Source organism: Falco punctatus (genome assembly GCF_963210335.1).
Source record: "Falco punctatus genome assembly, chromosome: 11".
NCBI lineage: Eukaryota > Metazoa > Chordata > Aves > Falconiformes > Falconidae > Falco > Falco punctatus.
The window spans coordinates 32,179,388-32,196,939 of NC_137591.1; the positions used below are offsets into that span (position 1 = coordinate 32,179,388).

Here is a 17,552-nt window from a genome sequence, read left to right on the forward strand (position 1 = left end):
AGGTGATGAACTCTCTTGTGTGTGTTTGCAGTGCCTCACTGATATAACTGCGTCTTTCTCACTAGCCTGAAAAACAAATCCCAGAACCTGTCTTAGTAATGGAAATGATCTCATTGCTGCCCTGGGTTATAATAATGTGATGTAGTAACAGAATGCTTTCCATTTCCAAAGAACGCGCGCTCTTTTTTTTTTTTTTTTTTTTGTTAAAAAAAAAATCCAAACAAAACACCCTGGTATTCAGACTTTCCTGAGGGCTTTCATTTACTGTTTACCTCAGAGAAATGATACGAATTTCCTGACTGTACCAATTTCCAGTAGCCTGTGTGTCAACGTCTGGAGCAGTGTTACTCAGCCAATGGTGCAGGGATGGGAGGTGGTCTCTAGGACATCTGAAAGTGGTCCAGAAAGCTGAAGCAAAGCACCAAGAAGCTCCAAAGAATTGTTTTGTTTTAGTTTTGAACAGATTGTGGGGAAACTAAAAGCAACTACTGAACATTTAAACCTTACCCCCATTTTTTTAAATGGCAAATGTAGTGGCAATACTGCAAGTGAGAATTGGTGGGCTTTACTTAGGAATATCAATTAGTTCTTCAGCATGAAAGTATTGTATAGAATGAGATGATTTCTATAAAAAATAAGACTGCGGTGTTGGTGAGGGGAAAAATATCGGACATAGATGGGTAGATTAATAAAATCTGTCCAGATTTTGTTTTCTCTAACATTCATAATGAAACCCATGGACTGTCACCAGGGGTAACTCTGAAGCCTGTGTTGGTCCTGTATCAGCTGGCAGGTGTGGTAGGGGGCATGAACACTGCAGCTTTTCTCCCAACATGTTTTCCTTTTCCAGAGAGATAGTTGCTGAGATGATGCTTTCCATCTCGGTTCATGCTTTTGCTGCATGCTATGGCTTCCAAGACAGTCAGTGTGTGTAGTGATGGAAGCTTTTGGGATCTGGACTGACAAATACAGACATTGTGGAGGCTGATGTGTGAGTTGCCCAGATTCTTCAAGTGATCCCTAGAGGAATAACAGGTGCTTCCAGTATAAAATTAACGTGATCCTAAAGCAGATACCCAACAGACCACAGCAATTATGTGCTAGGAGTGTCTTTTTCTGCTAGCTAAGCACAGATGAAGACTGCTGTATGGTAGAATTTGAAGTGAATTGAGGTAAACCTTTCCTCTGATGTCTGTGTTTCTTGAGCACAGTAGTCCCCTGTGCAGGCTGCTCAGCTCTGTTTGCAAGCACTCTTTTTAAGTTTTGAGGTACAATCTCCTTTCAGATGGGTGGTGGCATTAGTAATGGTGCATCCTAGAGCTCAGAGCAAGGAACACAGTGCTTGTTTTTGTCTGCAGATAACAAAATCACTTTGGCAGACATTTATAGGCTTAATTACTAAGTTAAATGTTGCTCATTGTTTGCTTTTACCACCTTAGGATGCAGAATGCATATTTTTCAAAATATAAAGTAGGCTGTTTGCAAACAAGAATCCTGGCCTCTCTACCGCTCCAGCTTTGATCCCTAAATATGCAGATTTAGGAAGGAGACAGAAAACATGGGGTCAAAAGCTTCCACACATGCAGAAGTTCAGAACTATGTGTTTTGACTCTTATCACATTTGTGTTTTGGGGTTTTTTTGTGGTTATAAGCCATTGAACTGACTCATCTTTAGTATCTATCTGATGTTTTCCTTAAAATGATCTCAGCATAAATCAGTAAAACTTTTATTTCTTTTCCTACTAGTATTATCAGTCAGTTATAACAGTGTTTATATTCTTAGCCAAGATCTGTAGGAATCTGCATTTTTAGAATAATGACCCTTTTATATCTATAGTGATTATAAAGTTTGCATGCACACAAACACACAGAGTTTATAGTACATTCTGTACACATGTTTATTTGTTGTAATAAGTGGCAATCACAGCCCCAAGGGATTGCGTTTTAGAACACATGCATGATGAACAAGTCTCATAAGTGGAATGTTGTGGTGGATGGAGATGATTGGAGTAAGAAGCATAGTGAATGCATATGTGTGGGCTGTCTTACCCTGTTTGGTCCATTTCCCTGGCCAGACTATGAAATAGAAAGCTCTGGCTTTTGGAAAGCCTTGTACATTGCGTGGGGTTTTTTTGGTTTGATTTTGGTGGCGTAGCCCCCCATCACCCTCTCTGTGTCTCAAGGATATAGATTGTAAATGGGGCTTAACCACTGGAGCTGTATTTCTCACGCATTTAATGTACTGCATTGTCAACTTGGGGCATTTATTTTTAGCATCAAATAGAGGATTCATTTTGGCCGGTCCAAACCCCGTTAAGGTTAGAAGGAAAACAAACAACGCTCATGGGCAATTGTCACACCAAACACGGAGAAGCTCTGACTGTGGCATGAACCATTACTTTGCATGCTCCATCAGAAAAAAATTGTGCCTTTGTACTCAACATGCAAAAGTGTAACTCTATGCAAAATCAGCAGCTGCTGCCTAATTTTGACAGTGCTGTTTGGAAAAAACCCACAGAACTACAAATCATTTTGGGGAGAAGATGTCTGTGTAGACCTGTGGAATGTAACTAATTGGAGATTTTCTGGTTGTTACTCTTGTGTGCCATCTTTTTGAAAGAACCTATAATGGAGAATTGTGAAAGATAATGGCCCTTTTGAGGTACTTCTGTTCCTTAAAGTTTCATAAGCATGGGTGCCTGGTTAAATGAACATCTGCAATTATGATCATATCTTGACCTAGGCAATTTCTAGAAAATATGAAACTAACAGTTCTTATGCTGCTGTTTGTTTTTAATCCTTTTTCCTCCTAATCCAAGGAGAATTGCTAATGATTTTCTAACCATAGCAGTAAGTGCACCACCCCTTTATCTTATGATAAAGGCATGAATCTGTTTTCACAACCATGGTGTTTTTGTACTGTCATCTTATGTGGAAAAATACTTTTTCTTTGTGTAACAAAGACCTTGCAACTATAAATCTGGGACAGTGCTAGTGAAAAACCTCAAGACAAATGAGAATAGTAGCTCATACAATATCGGAGAGGAAGACGCTAGGAAGCAAGTTCTAGCTTTTCTTATATCAGGTTATTTCTATGGGTTTGTGTGTGTTTGGTGGTGGTACTTGTAGATTTTATTTTTTTTTACCAGGCAGTTTAAGGTTCCTGTAGGAAGATGGTGTGATGTCTGTGCTGACAGTAATGAAAACCAGTTCTTTACTAACTGCAAACTCTCCCAACATCTTGCATTTCTCTGGCATTTTCCACTTTGAATAGCACATGATTATGTAGACCTTCCTGGTAAGTGACTGAATACGTTTAACTATGACATACTTCCAAGTATTTTGCTTTTCATACTTAAGTTCCTTTTTCCAAGAATCCCAAATCTATTAATTTAATGAGCTCTTCAACTCTCTTGTGGTCTAGTGAATATAGGTTTAGTTTTTAGAAGGGTGTTCTTGATTATAGAGATATTAAATAGCTTCTTCCTAGTCATTAAGTCAAATATGAATCAAAATCACGTATAAAACTCTGAAATCTTGTCTCTTAGTCTCACCTTAGACATTCTCCCCTCCCAAATCAGCAGTGTTGTGAAAAAATGGCTGCTATAATTACGGTGAATTTTATTAGGCGGTGTTGTCGGGGGGGGGGGAAGAAAAAGTTAAGGCAAGAGGTTTTGGTTTGGTTTGGCTTATATTTTATATGCTTCTGAGGATTATCCCTTGTAATTTAGGAACTGAAATAATGCATGTGTGAAAAAGATGTTTGATATGGGTAAAGTGGAAGGGAAACAGGTTTTGTTGCTTTTAAAACCTCTTACCAGTGAGTGCAAGATAAGAAGGATTGGGTGAACTGAGCCTGACTTCTCCCTCCAGTTACCTCTCTTTAATATTACTGCTTTACTTAAGTCTGTCTATGATCAGCTGTAATGCTGAAAGAACCTCAGAAAAAATGATGGTGCTACATAGAGCAGAGCAGGAGAGTGCTGGCTAACATACCGGTGTGCGCAGGAGGAGAGCAGTGCCCAGCCTGTCTTCTGCGTATTTTAGATTAAGAATTCGACACCGAGTTTTTGGCATGCTAGAGCAGAACATGCAGTTGTGGAGCAATCTTGCTTCTTGGTATAGCTCGCTATGCATAAATGAAGAGTCAGAGAAAGAAAAAGCATCGGGCATTAGTGACATCAATACACATATGCCTGCTCTGAAATTAATAGTGTGGAAAGTGAAATTAATCTCTTCCAACTGAGAGTGATCTGGCCATGTACAGACTGGCTGTTTTGAATTAACTTAGTTTTGAATAGAAATGTGATTAAACTCTCAAAAGTTTTATTAAAACTGATTTAGTTTTCTAATGACAACTTGCTTTGACAAATGTCATTTTCTGAACAAAAACTCCTGTTGAAAAGTGATTGAACATCTCCACTGTGTATTTCCCTGTCCTGTAATATGTGGCAGTCATTTCCCTTTCAGCACAGAGCGGGTACGTCAGCTGGTGTTTTAACATGCTGAGAGGGAGGTTGCCTTGGCAAGGGAGGTAGTAAGCCCTTGGTGTCTTAAGAAATAGTTAAATTAAAAGCTTAGACATTTTGGTAAGAGAGTAGTCATAGTTAACCTAAGTTTTGCTGAACTTTCTCTGGCTGACCAACCCTCTATGCCTCAGAGAAGAGCATGAAAGTCCCCCTTATGTCCCTAATTTTGCAAAGCTGTTTTAACAAGGGAGTGTGTAAAATTTGGGGTTTCTTCCTGACTTTGATTGCTGTCCACTCACTTCTTGAGTCATCATTTGTGGCTCCTCAGTGAACGAGATTGTTTGTATCGCATTCCTGAAGGCCACATTTAAGGTCTGGGTAGCTAGCAGTTACTGCTTTTTTGTTAGTTTTGTGGGTTATTTGTTTGCTTTATGTAACCATTGGTGTAGCTAGCCTCTTAGTACTGCTAGAATCAGGATATACTAAGGTTTGACATACCTTCTTGCTTATGATAAATGGAAAAATTTCCAATAGTTGTAGTAAATAAAAATGTTATTTTCAGTTTCAACCAACCTCCAAAGCCTTAGTTGTTAATGTTGTGCATCCCTTAATAGTTGCTTAGATCCTCATTCTCTCAGGTCTTGACTGTGTTGCTAACAGTAGCACTTTGAGATAGTTGCCTAAAAAATGAAGAAAGCGTCACCTAATCAAAGCTTCCTAAATCAGCAGAGACAGAGAGATTGCACTAGAGCTCTTGCAGCAGCTTGGTGTTTTTGTTGCTGTGTGGAGGGTTGACCTTGACTGGATGCCTGGTGCTCACCAAGCTGCTGTACTAGTCCCCTCTGCAGTGGCATGGGGGGAGATAAGGTGAAATAAAACATTGTGGGTCAAGATAAAGGCTGTTTAATGAAAGCAATAGCACAAGTAAGTCACTTGTGTGGAAGCAAAGGAAAAAAGATGTTATTTTCTACTTTGCATCAGCAGGCCATGTTCAGCCCCTTCCCGGGAAGCAGGGCTTCAGTACACAGAGGTTGCTCTGGAAGACAAATGTCATAAATAACGAACGCCCCACTTCCTCCTCCTTTCTCTTAGCTTTTATATCTGAGCAGACGTCATATGGTATGGAATATCCCTCTGGTCAGTTTGGGCCATCTGTCCTATGTCCCCTCCCAAGACGTTGCCCACCCCCAGCTGCTGGTGAGGGGAGGGGGGATGCTGGAGCGGCAGCCCTGGTGCTGTGAGCCCTGCTCAGCAGCAGCCCAACACGGGGGTGTTATCGGCACCTCTCTAGCTACAGGAGCAAAGCACAGCACCGTGGGGGCTGCTGTGGGGCTCAGCCGGACCCAATACATGCTGTTACTCTGAACTCAGCCAAAATATTTGGCTGGAGCATAAAATTCAGGCCCTTTTGATGCTGCCATGATAGCCCCAGGAAGAGAGCAGGTGCAGGCTCTTGTTGGCCGGAGCACAGATGGCAGGGATGACTGGGAACAGAGAGAGGTGGGGGGAGGTTGAGAGCCACGCTACAGAGAGAGGAAGCTCAAGAAGGGGCAGATGAAGATGCCACTCCCTTGTGCAGTCTCCACGCAGGAATACAGCCTGCTGCTTACCCTCCTCAGCCTGAGAGCAGGGCTGTGGACCTGCAACAAAGTCTTACTTGAATTTGTAGAGAAAATCAGAACTGAGTAAATGCTTTGCTGATGTAATTTTGGTTTCAAACACGACCTGGTAATTCAGGAGCTTTTTTCTAACTGCTCAAATCCTGGACTGAATGCCTCCGGTTAGAGGCTTGGCTGTGAGGTCAGGCAGGCTCGTGCCAGGCTGTTTGGTTTTGTGTGGAAGCTGGGTGTTAGATACACGATGAAGACTGCTGGTATTGATGCACTTACTACTGCAAAAGTGTCCAACTACAGACTTCTCAAGAAAATGGATAGGCAGTTGGTCTGTCCTGGTGGGTCTAGTATTTATTTAGTAAATCTGTTATTTGTATGTGAAAGGGGCAAAGAAATGTTTTGTAGTAAAGTTTACCGCTTAATCTCTCCCCTCAAGTATGTAACATACCCAGTAGGGATGTCTGTATTTGCCTTTTTGTGTGTAAAACATCACTTACTCAAACTCCAGCTTGTCAATGGCCATAAAATATTTCCATGTAAATTTTACTTACGTTATTTAAAAGGGGCTGAAAAATCTCAGCGCCAGAAGTTTGCTCATGACTACTTTTACTAGAAAGTCATGACAAATTTCCTTGAGTCACTCCTAATTTGTCATACTTTTAATATTATGACCATATAGACCAAAGGAAGTGCAGCATAATTGTCCCCTTTATTGCAGACAGTGACCAGAACTCATATTTTGAGTAAATAGTCCAAAACTAGAATATGGAAGTTGTAATGTTGAGTCGCATTGTACAGACACTATGAGTGTAAAATGACGAAACACACCTTCTATGTGCAGTCCTTTCTTCATCCCTCCAGTGCCAGCATGACAGGAGCTTGTGTGTGCTGACTGGCATTACAGTTTGCACTGAAATGCCAGGACATTCAGAAAAAAAGAGCAGCTTGGGTAACTTACTCAGGATACTAATTGAATTGAAAAAGGATTTTAAAAGATACTTAAAGGAAGTGTTTGCCTAACTTTCAGCTAAATTCATTTCATTGTTGAAGTGTTACCTGAACAGAAGCCAGCTGTTAATTTCAGCAGCTCCTTGCATTTTTAGCTGTTATTACGGTGGTTCTTCTGTGTGTAACCACTGTGTAACTGTAATGCAGAAGGATTGCCATCTGCAACTGAAGCCTGGGCAGCCTTGCATGCTTCTCTCTTCCCCCAAAAGTGGAACATAAATACTTCAATAAAAATGTATTCTAACATTTTCTAAAGCTTCTTTATTTTGAACCATCCCTATTTTACAGCAGGGAAGCAAAAGAAGGAATGAAGGCATAGATAAATGAAAAATATGTAAGAACCAAACTCCTATTATTTTAATAAAATCTTTAAAAGGTGTTGGCCCAGAAATATTTAGAAATTAGATAACATCCCTGTTGTCACCAAGGGCATGTGAGGGATTCAGGTTGAGATCTTTGAAGTCCAAATCTAGTGCCCTAAAATATTCAGCAACAGTTCTTTCCATAGGACCAGGGAGGCCTCTTAAAGGAGGTTCCTGGAGGTTTTGGCAGGGAGCAGCTCTTCAGCAGCACACTGCAGCACAGTAGGGGAAGTGGAAAATTTTGTCAAAGATTCGGGTAAGAATGAAATGCCGGGGAGTTTTTTTTCTTCTCCTCCCTTCACCTAAGTTTTAAAGGAAGGTAATCAACAAAACCCTCTGTTCAGTCAGGTGTTGCATTTGAGATGTGTATCGTTTAATTTTAGAAGTTATTATTTAAGTGTTTGCATTTTTGGCAACACTTTTAAAGCTCCCACAGGTATTGAGTTTTTCCATTTTGGAGAGCCTGGCGTGACGTCTCAAACATGCTAGGTACTTGGGGTACCCATTATCTTGAATTGTTTTTGTTCTCTGATGCCTTAATTTAAGTTGGTCTTCCAAAAGTAAGACTACCCTTAAACAAATAACTGTCATACATAAAAGATTTGTTTGTGGAATAACTCAATTCTGAAATCCTAATGTACAGAGATGATGGGAATTTTAAAATCTTGCTTTCTCTTAATTGCAGTGTGTATATAACAAATAGCCTGCATGGATGGTCTTGGAATGATTTAAATAATAGGTGGATTTGACTAGTGTACTGTAATTGTTTTTACAGAGGATATATCCTAATAATTCTTCTTTTTCATGGAACTTCCATCAGATTTTTTACCTTCTTTGGTTTTTGGCCTTTCTGGGGGAAAACAAGCTAGCTGGTTCCCACATAAGCTACAGGGAGTCTGGCCAATGCAGTGGGGATTACTTATTGGCTTTCTTGAGGCTCTTTGATAAATTTTGAGCCTGCCATCTGAACTACCTATGGCTTGAATTTCTGTGGAAGACGACAGTGATCCTTTCCATTTTTAAAGAATATTATTGAAGTCCCTCAGCTGAGCTTTTTTTTTTTGACATCCAAGCCTGTAGTTAGTGTTCATGATGAAACTACAGTACTTGGCTGGATAGGAAATGTACTGGGAACTTCCATGACCGATGTGAAGTAAGTCCAGGTATTCAGGCAGAAGTGCTTCTAGCCTCTTGAATGTTGCTGTTGGTAAGGTCATTCCCTGAAGAATGTAAGATAGGGATTTTTGTTTTCTCTTGGACTAATCCAGCTTAATTACGTTTATTACGGGAGCATGTCTGGTTTCCCCTGACTTGCCAAGTCTTGCCTCCTGTTACAGGAGGTTACTGTGACAGCTCTCCAGAAGGTACTGGGCAGCTGTATGTGGAGAACTGGCCTGATGATTTTACCACTTCTGTCTTGCTTGCTTTTGGCCTCTGAAGTAGCCTCCAGCACTAGATAAAGTGTAAATTTACCTTGCTCAAGATTTCTGTGAAATTTCCTGAGTTTCAGCCCTGCTGGGGTATTTTTGTAGCGCTCCCTTTCCATTGAAAGGAAATCTTAATTACACTGTCACCTGCAGTTTCAGTAATTGCTTGAAGGCTGACAGGTCATCTCTAAATCTTTTCATCTGTTACATCCTCTTTAACAGGAAGTCAGATGTGGTTTCCCAATCTTAAAATCTCCTGTCTAGCTATTTATGCTGTGTCAACTTCCTTGCCAAACTTCACCCTGGAGCATCCTCCAAATATATGGCACAAAGGGTCAAGCTTTTGCTTTTCTGCTCAGAATCCTTCCTTCCAGCCATGCTCTTTTAGCAAGGCATGGGAAGAACAGTCCTTGCATGTCAGCGAAGCATGTACTTTTTCATTTGTGGTGAAAATGGAGTGGTGGGTGCTCGACAGAGAGTAAGAGGTAAACCTTGTTTCTTTTGTGGGAAGACCTAAATTAAGAAATAACATTACAGTGATTTTCCAGGATGCTGGGCTAAATCATGTAGAAACAGACTATTTGTTATTTCTGTTATACAATCACAGGATCAATCTGTAACTGAAAACAGTTCTGTAGATTTGATAAAAAAGGATGGTGACATTCATACCAAAAGCCTGACTCAGTTCTTAGCTTACTCTGTACCCCTTACCCAATCTAATATGATAAGAGTATTAATGACTGTACTGGCAAGTTGCACTTATTCACTTATTTTTGTAATTGTCTGTCTCTTTGATTCTTAAGAATTGGCCAGTTTAACATAAACAGTCTCTCTTATGATTTTTCTTACAATCTTGAGGATGTATTTTGCTGGTGATATTTATACTGTGTTGTGCTTTACTCATTTTCAGAGCTTTTCCGCTTGGTGAGACTAACTGTAGACTAAGCTCATACTCAGCATGAAGTGGGAAAATCTCATTCTTCTTCTTGTCCTTTGTCCTCAACATATCCTGTGAAATTGAACTATCTGTAGGAATTTACTGGATCAACACTGAGAATGAAAATGTTCCAGTAATAATCTCTGTCCATGTGTGTGTAATTTGTTTGTGGAGTTGCCTTGATATTGTTGGTTTTTAGAGACAATAATCCCTTATCCATTTCAGTCTGTCACCTCAAATGAAAATAAGTTAAGATCCAGAAGAGTCTTGATTTTAAACAGTGATCCACCTATCTACTAATAGCTTTTTACTTTTGATGTCTGAAACTGTGCCTAACAATTAAGTGCTCTTGGGCTGACAAAACTAGCGTTCACTTTTGGCTAAAAGTGGAATTTAGGAATTTAGCAGAAAGCTCTCTATGTATTACATGACCAAGCTATAAACTGTGACCTGTTCAAGAGGCTATGTTTGCTATGGTGTTTTGTAAATTTGGACATTTGTCAATAAAATGTCAAGAAATGCAACATTAATCAGCCTGGCCAGCTTAGTTAATTTTGGTGATACTGTATGAATTGACAGAATTTATGCTTGTGGTGTTGAAGAGGCACTGCCTGCGAGGTGCTTTTCTAGTTGTTCAGGAAGGAAAGCAATCAGCCCTGAGAACAGCAGAGTTCCCAGATGATGCAATACCAGCAGATATCAGGGAAACAAACAATACACGTTAATAATGTTAAAGTGTCCTTGAAGATCTGCTCAGAGGTGCTGTTTTCCCTGCAATTTGTCAAGGGTTGGCCTGTCACCAGCTTCAGCTTGAGTTCGGTTCTTTGTATGTGCGTGTGATGGAGTCCTTAATTAGTTGATGATGTTTCCATTGGGCTTTGTGGGATGGACAGTGTATAGTACCAGTGTTAAGTAAGATAATTTTGGGATCACAACTCTATTTACTGCAGATGTTTGAAGTAAACGTTCTTCAAGACTTTCTCTTTGCAGTTTTTGGTGACCGTAATAGGTAGCTTCTGTTAGTGCCGTGTTTTGGCTCCTCTGCCACACTAAGATTTTAGGTACAGAAATATATTAGTGTCCTTAACCCAAACTCCATTGATAATGTAGTGCAAGCTTGCAGAGGGTACAGTGTAATTATATTAGGGTATATATAGTAACTCTGATTTGAATTAAATTCATTGTGAAGTACATAAGTATTCAAGTCACTTGAATGTAGATGTCTGCTACCCACTTGAGATGTCCTGCTGGCTCCTGTCAGAGCACGGATACCTGCACATCTGTCAGCCCCTTGGGACACTCGGTACCAAGATACAGCCTCGGGTACACTCACATGTCTGAAATGGCACTGGGTGCCTGTGTTTGGGTACCTGCCTCTGTTTAGCACATCCGGAAAGATGGTTATTAAGGTAGTGAACCAAGAGCTTCAATGTGGAGTAATACCAGCATGACTAGGGCTGGCACCTGTCATGCTGTTGGCTGGAACCATATGGAAAACTGAGACACTAAGCTTTGTGTATCACATCAGGGTTTACTTGCTCCCTGGCCCTTTTCTCCCTATTCAGACACTCTACCTCTGTATCTTTAGCTTGCAGTTTGTGCGTGTGTGTTCATGATGCAGTTGTTAATTACGTGATTGCATATTTGTCTGTCTGCATGCTCCTTGCCTCATTCAGTGTAAGAGGACACATGGCGCTCGGGGACTCATTACAGCTCTGTAGTCAAAGAGACCGTTGTTTGCAGGATCACAAATGTGTTTCCTGCAGATGTTGAAATAAGTGAGGCAGGGGGTTACAGGAGAACAGAGGATGATCTCATGTGGAAGCCAGTCGACCAGTTGAGTGGTGATCTGGAGAACTGGAAGTCTGCCTCTAGGATGCTAGAGAAATAACTTGAGCTAGGCTTTGCGTCCTAGGCATGACCCATTTTCTTATTTCTGCAGATAGAGAGCAGTATCCTCAGCTTGGCGTTGTGCATCGTCAAAATGAGTGTGGTAACTTGCTGGTAGTTGACTGTGCAGTTAGGGGAAATGGTGTGTTTTCTATTTTATGACTTATAAATTTCCTTTTCGTTATAGTGATTGAATAGCCCTCACTGATCCCTTTTCTTGATTGCCTTTTAAGTTTGCAACAAACGGATGTTGCAGGGCCTGTTTACAAAGGTTCTCCAATGTCATACTGCAAGTAGGACCCAAAGTAACATAAACTTGAATATAACAAACCAGCTATACAATACATCATCTATAATGTTACTTCCCTCCCATCTGCCGTTTATGCCACTGCTGAACGTAGCTGGTAGAATGTTAATAAAAATAATTCCTGCAATTATTATTGCAGTAGAAGAAATAATGTTGGATTTTTGTGTTGGAGATCTTGCTTTCTATGATAAAGATGGCTTGTTCCTGTTGTCCTGGCATTGAACTGCCTTCAGTGAAAGCTATGAACTGAATGTATGTTAAAAATCTTACTCAGACTTCTCTAGATAAATTAACCTGGGTTTATTTATTTGTTTTTTTAGCCTCTAGCTGATGTTAGGCCTGACAGGATTAAAGAGGGAACATCGTAATGTTTCAATGGTTGTAACGAAACAAAATTTTTATGGAAATGCCTGGACATAATTGCTCAAGAGCAAGGGTTTTGGGAATGACATAAATCATCATTCTTTAGGGCTTGTTCTGGCCTTTCAAAATTGAGGATTAGGAATCCTTTCCTTGAAACCAAGCACCGTGTGGTACTTACTTTCTTTTTACTCTGAAGCTTCGGCGTATGGTCCAGCTGAATCTGAGAACTGATGCTGTCCAGCAGATTCCATTGGGGTTTTTTAGTGTTGCAGAAGGGTATAAGCTCTCTTAATGTGTTTTATTTTGATGGTTGTTATCAGTTCTGAAATTTAAGGCCTCTGGTGGACCCTGATTTCAGTAGAAATCTTCTGAGAGTGTTCAGAAGACAGTGGCCTGTGAAGAACCTGTTCAGATCTTGCCAGCTGGTTTGCAGTTTGCGATTCCAAGCCTCTTGTGACTCTCTGGATAGCTGGGGTGGCCGGGGAGGTTATACACAGCTTCAGCTGGAATTCCCTTCCCAGGTTTATGGAGGGCACTATTGCAGCTCCTTTACAGTTAAATGAACAGCTGCCAAATGAACTGTGCTGCATGTTAGATGCTGGAATTTTTTGTTTTCTGTTATTTTCTTAGGTGCAGTTAGGTGCAACTTTGGGAAATTTCTATTTGTGCACTTTCAAAGTGAAGGTGGTGTGAAAAGCTGCGTTAAAATGGCTAAACAGACCCTTACTACAAAGGGTTGCAGTTACCTGCTGCAGGTTGCTGACAAGTGTACTTACGCTCTCCAACTGGCTTTCAGTTTGAAAATTTGTGTCCCTTGGTGTGAGTGCAGGATGTATCCTTGTACTTCGCCTTGTACACAAGGAAGATACAAAGAGGAACTTCATCTCTCTCCTGTCCTAATCATGTGACCATCTTCATATAGAAGCAGAGCATGGGAACTAATAATTTGTTATTACAGGAAAAAGGCTATCAACTAAAACCTGATGGTTTAGTTGGGTTTTTTTGTGTGTGGTTTTTGGTTTTATTTTAACTGGGGTTGTAATGCATGGAAGCATATACATTTGAATGTGATGAATATAATTGCTGATAAATATAATGCTTATTATATTTATAATTGCTCTATTCTTTTATTTATCTGTAGAGCTGCTAGAAACACTTGGATGACTGAAATTCAAGATATTTGGTTTGTGATATTACCCTGAGGTAGAGAAAATAAGCATAAGAAGCTCCTCTAGATCAGGCAAGTAAATATTTATACTTCCATAGCTTATATGAAATGAAGTTCTTGGTAAACAATGAATTGTGGGAACCTTCCTAAAGGAATTAATTTTCTCTGTTACAAAATATAGTTTACAAGGAACATAAGAATTGTACTTTTTTTTTTTCTTTATTTATTAGTTAAAGGATCTGTTGTACTGAACTCTGAAAAACTGGGAGGCCTCTTCTGTGTAGAATTGAAACAGACATTTGACAGTTGTCTTAAATTAAGGCAAAAATGTCCGTCATAGATCCTTATCAACACATTGTGGTAAGTAGCTTTGAATCTTTTATGTATGCTGGTTTATATACTGTCTTGTATAATGTATCCTATTAGAAGTTACTTTAAATAAGTGCACAGCATTGACTTACCATTAAATCCTTAAAGAAATGGCAACTGTGGCTAGAGCAGTCTTCTTCAGAAATTATTTGAATGAAATCTGAAAAATTCAGGTTAGCTTTTCGAAAGCATGTCATGGCTTCGAGTGTAGTTACTCATGTGTAAGTCAAAATGGAATAAGGGCTCCTAACAACCGCGTGGGTACAGTGTGATGGGCTGTGGTTCTAGAGGACCTGCATGTTCAAAGTGCCTGTAGTTGACAGTTTCATACAAACTTTTCCACATACTGGTTGTCGAACTGAACTGTAGTCTACAGCAGTAACATCACATCTAACTTTCTCCCTTACAGTACAGTTTTTTTGCCGTACAGTTCTAGTTGGTGAATAACTTTTCCCTTTTCATCACTATAGATAGAGGGATAAGTGGGCAATTTTCAATATTTAGATCTTAAACTAGTGTGTATTAGTGATGTTGATTCAGGAAGAATCTTCAAAATACAGCCTGCAGACTCTAGGTATAAGTGAAAAGATTTGTGCCACTCAACACCACAAAGGCTCCTGCTTCCTCCTTCCCGCTCTATTCCAGAGTTCCCGCTGCATCCTTCGTACCAGCTATTGAATGCTGGTGATTGTAGTGAGCCAACTGACCTTGCTGAACTGGCAGGAAAACAATTCAATGCAAAAGATTAGTTTTTTGCTGTCAGAGCTGGGGCAAGGGAAGGGCACAACCATGTGAGCACAACCTGTGTAAGTAGAGAAGTAGGGGCAAGGAAAGGAGGAGAAAGGAAAGAAAGGAGAAAGGAGCAGAAGTGCCCTTTGGGAAGCCAGTGGAGTGGCTCTGCAGCTTGTTGAACGCTGGCTTTCAGCCATTAATGTTCCCACACATCTTTGCTTGAGTGACTTTCCAAAGTAAACATTGAAATTGGCATTCCTACTCAAACTGAAATCTTGAAACAAGCTGGGTGTGTTCATATCAGGCACTTTTCATAACAGTCCCAGAATCGCATGCAGGAAAAGTGATACGTACTCAAAGATAGTTACCATACACTTGTCATAATGTTGAACTTTTACATTGCTAAAAATATAGTATATGCTTCCTTGAAGTTATCTCTAATCAATTATGTGGTTTCTACTCCACACAGTCACATCCTCTATGTGAATTTGCAGCCAGCAGATGTCAAACTTGGGTTTTACTCACTCTGTAGTCCTGTGAGCAGCGCTGTAAAGACAAGTTTCAGGTTGATGTCTCTATTTAAGGGCATTAAAAAAAAATACAGACTCCTTTCCGTGTCAGTGCCCTCTCCTGGATGGAATGTTTGACCAGATCTGTACCTTTATGGGAGAGGTCTCCGAAACACTTGGTTATATTTCATTGAGTCATTCACATAAAAGTTATTTTTTGATACCAATATATATCATAATGAACAAAATGGAGCCTTAGAAGTGTATGTAGTTACAGTACTCTGGCAGTGCTTAACTGCTGCTGTGGGAATGTTGCTAACGCAGGAAGGAGCACTGTTAATGCAAGAGCTAATCCTGTAATTGCTTCAAAAGCGAATAGAAATCTTTGAGCTTTCTTAATTCAAAAATTGAAATTGCATGGGAAGTTTAATAAAATATCAGTGAAAAAATCTTGACTTGTTAATGACATTTGACATTAAAAGACTCAAAAGAATTCTGCATTATGCCCGGAGTCCTTCTGTTAACTATTATGTTTTCTGATCTATTTATTTTTTTCTTTTTTCTCACTTTATGAAAGTCTCAGAGGAATGAAATAAGGCATTAACAAAGTTACTGCAGGTACAAACAGAACTGACTGTACCAAAATATCTTTTAGAATCATAGAATAAAGAATTAAGATGTGTAATACATCTTCAGTTACATTGATATGGGGGATAAATATTACAACAATGGGGAAAATCACTTCAAGATAAAATTTGTGGGTGTGTATGCACAAACATTTGTCTTAATTGTAATACCCTGTGAAAGAAGAGCATAGACTTTATGAAAATCTGTTACTTAAGAAAACAGGCAAACATTTTCATTTGTCCAGCCCAATCATCAGCTTCAAGTGTCCTTAATGTTAAGGAAGTAAAAGTAATAAATACCTACTACATGATCTATCTATACCAGAGCTTCCTGATTGGTATTTTTGTCTGCAAGTATGTCTCCTGATTGAATTACGTTTTGTGACTCAGCATTCTGGGATATGAAAAATATTATATTCAAAGCATGCAAATCGTTTGCTTTCTCAATAAGCGTGGAAAGTTCGTAGGTAAAACTTGGTAGTGTTACAGGAGAGCTTAGCATGCTGTTCGGTTTCCCAGTCCTGTAGTGGGAAGGTAATGGTGTTTAGGTACACACCAAACCAGTGATATGTAAAATAGAGGAAATCAGATAATTAGTGACATTTTACTGGGAGTTGAAAAACAGTGAAAGGTGGAAGAGGAACAAAGGAGGCAGAAGGAGTTAGAAGAGCTGGAGAGCTGTGGTGTTAGAACAGGAGATACTGAATCATTGCTGTGCAGGATAATTGGAAAACCTTGTGGACGGAACTAGCAGAGAGTGAACGCTGTCTGCAGGATTTTCAGTAGTTCAGAGTGGGTATATTGAAAATTATTTTTTTCTCCTTTTAAATTTATGGAGAAAGAAGTGAAATGAAACATATGTAAAGCGAGGTCACTTTGGATGATATGATTTAGATTTTTGAGTTTAATTGTGAGGTTCTGAAATTTTAAACCTGGCTTAGATTTTTAAAGGTATGCAGATGTTGCTCCACTCAGTATTGCAACATTTAAGCCATTTGCATACCATTGTCTTATTTTTCAGAAGTAATTGAGGAGTTGGCAATGTACAGATTTTTATCAAGACTTGAGGTGAATGTAAGTCACTTTAGAAAATGCAGCTTAGTCATCTAAACTAACGAGGGCTGGATTTACAAAGATATTTGGAGTCAATACATTTCTTTTGGTATTTTCAGGGAGCGTATAAATTCTTTATAATTCAGTTTTTCTAAAAACTGATGAAAAAATGCTTCTAAAGTTGTGCAAGCTGTTAATGTGGACGTTTAGGCCTTCTAATACCCTTAGAAACTGGATCCTAAGTGGAAAATTGCCTTAATTTCCAATTACTCTTAAGTTGCATGAAAAACATTTATTTTGGTGTAAGAAAAGACTTAGACTTTCGAACTTTCTGTGTATCTCAGTATATTTTTTTTTTTTTTTACTAAGAGGGGGATCGTTTATTTTAGTAGTTGCAAATTTCTTCCAAACATGTGATTATGGCCAGATATTGAAAACTCTATAATTATAAGCCTCTGTGTTATTTTGGGTGAGGCACAAGGAAAGGAGATAATGTTTTTCTGTTTTGCCAGACCTCTGCATACTTACATTCATTTCAGAGGACACCAGATCTTAAACCAGACTTAACTTAGCAGAACAACAGCTGGAATTACGGGGTTTGCTGCCTAAGTCAATAAAAAGTAGTTCTCATGATAGTGTAGAACAGTTCATAGAATTGTAAAATGGCTTGGGTTGGAAGGGACCTTAAAGATAATCTAGCTCCAACCCCCCACTGTGGG

At 39.5% G+C, this 17,552-nt stretch overlaps 1 protein-coding gene across 1 annotated transcript in view; it reads left to right on the top strand.

Annotated features, from left to right (window-relative positions):
* Positions 1–17,552, top strand: part of PLA2G4A (phospholipase A2 group IVA) — an 83,306-nt gene that overhangs the window by 3,341 nt on the left and 62,413 nt on the right. The window contains exons 2-3 of the mRNA XM_080406453.1: positions 13,518–13,616; positions 13,775–13,904. Coding sequence (XP_080262579.1) covers positions 13,872–13,904 — 33 coding nt within the window. The 5' untranslated portion in view covers positions 13,518–13,616; positions 13,775–13,871. The remainder of the gene's footprint in view (positions 1–13,517; positions 13,617–13,774; positions 13,905–17,552) is intronic.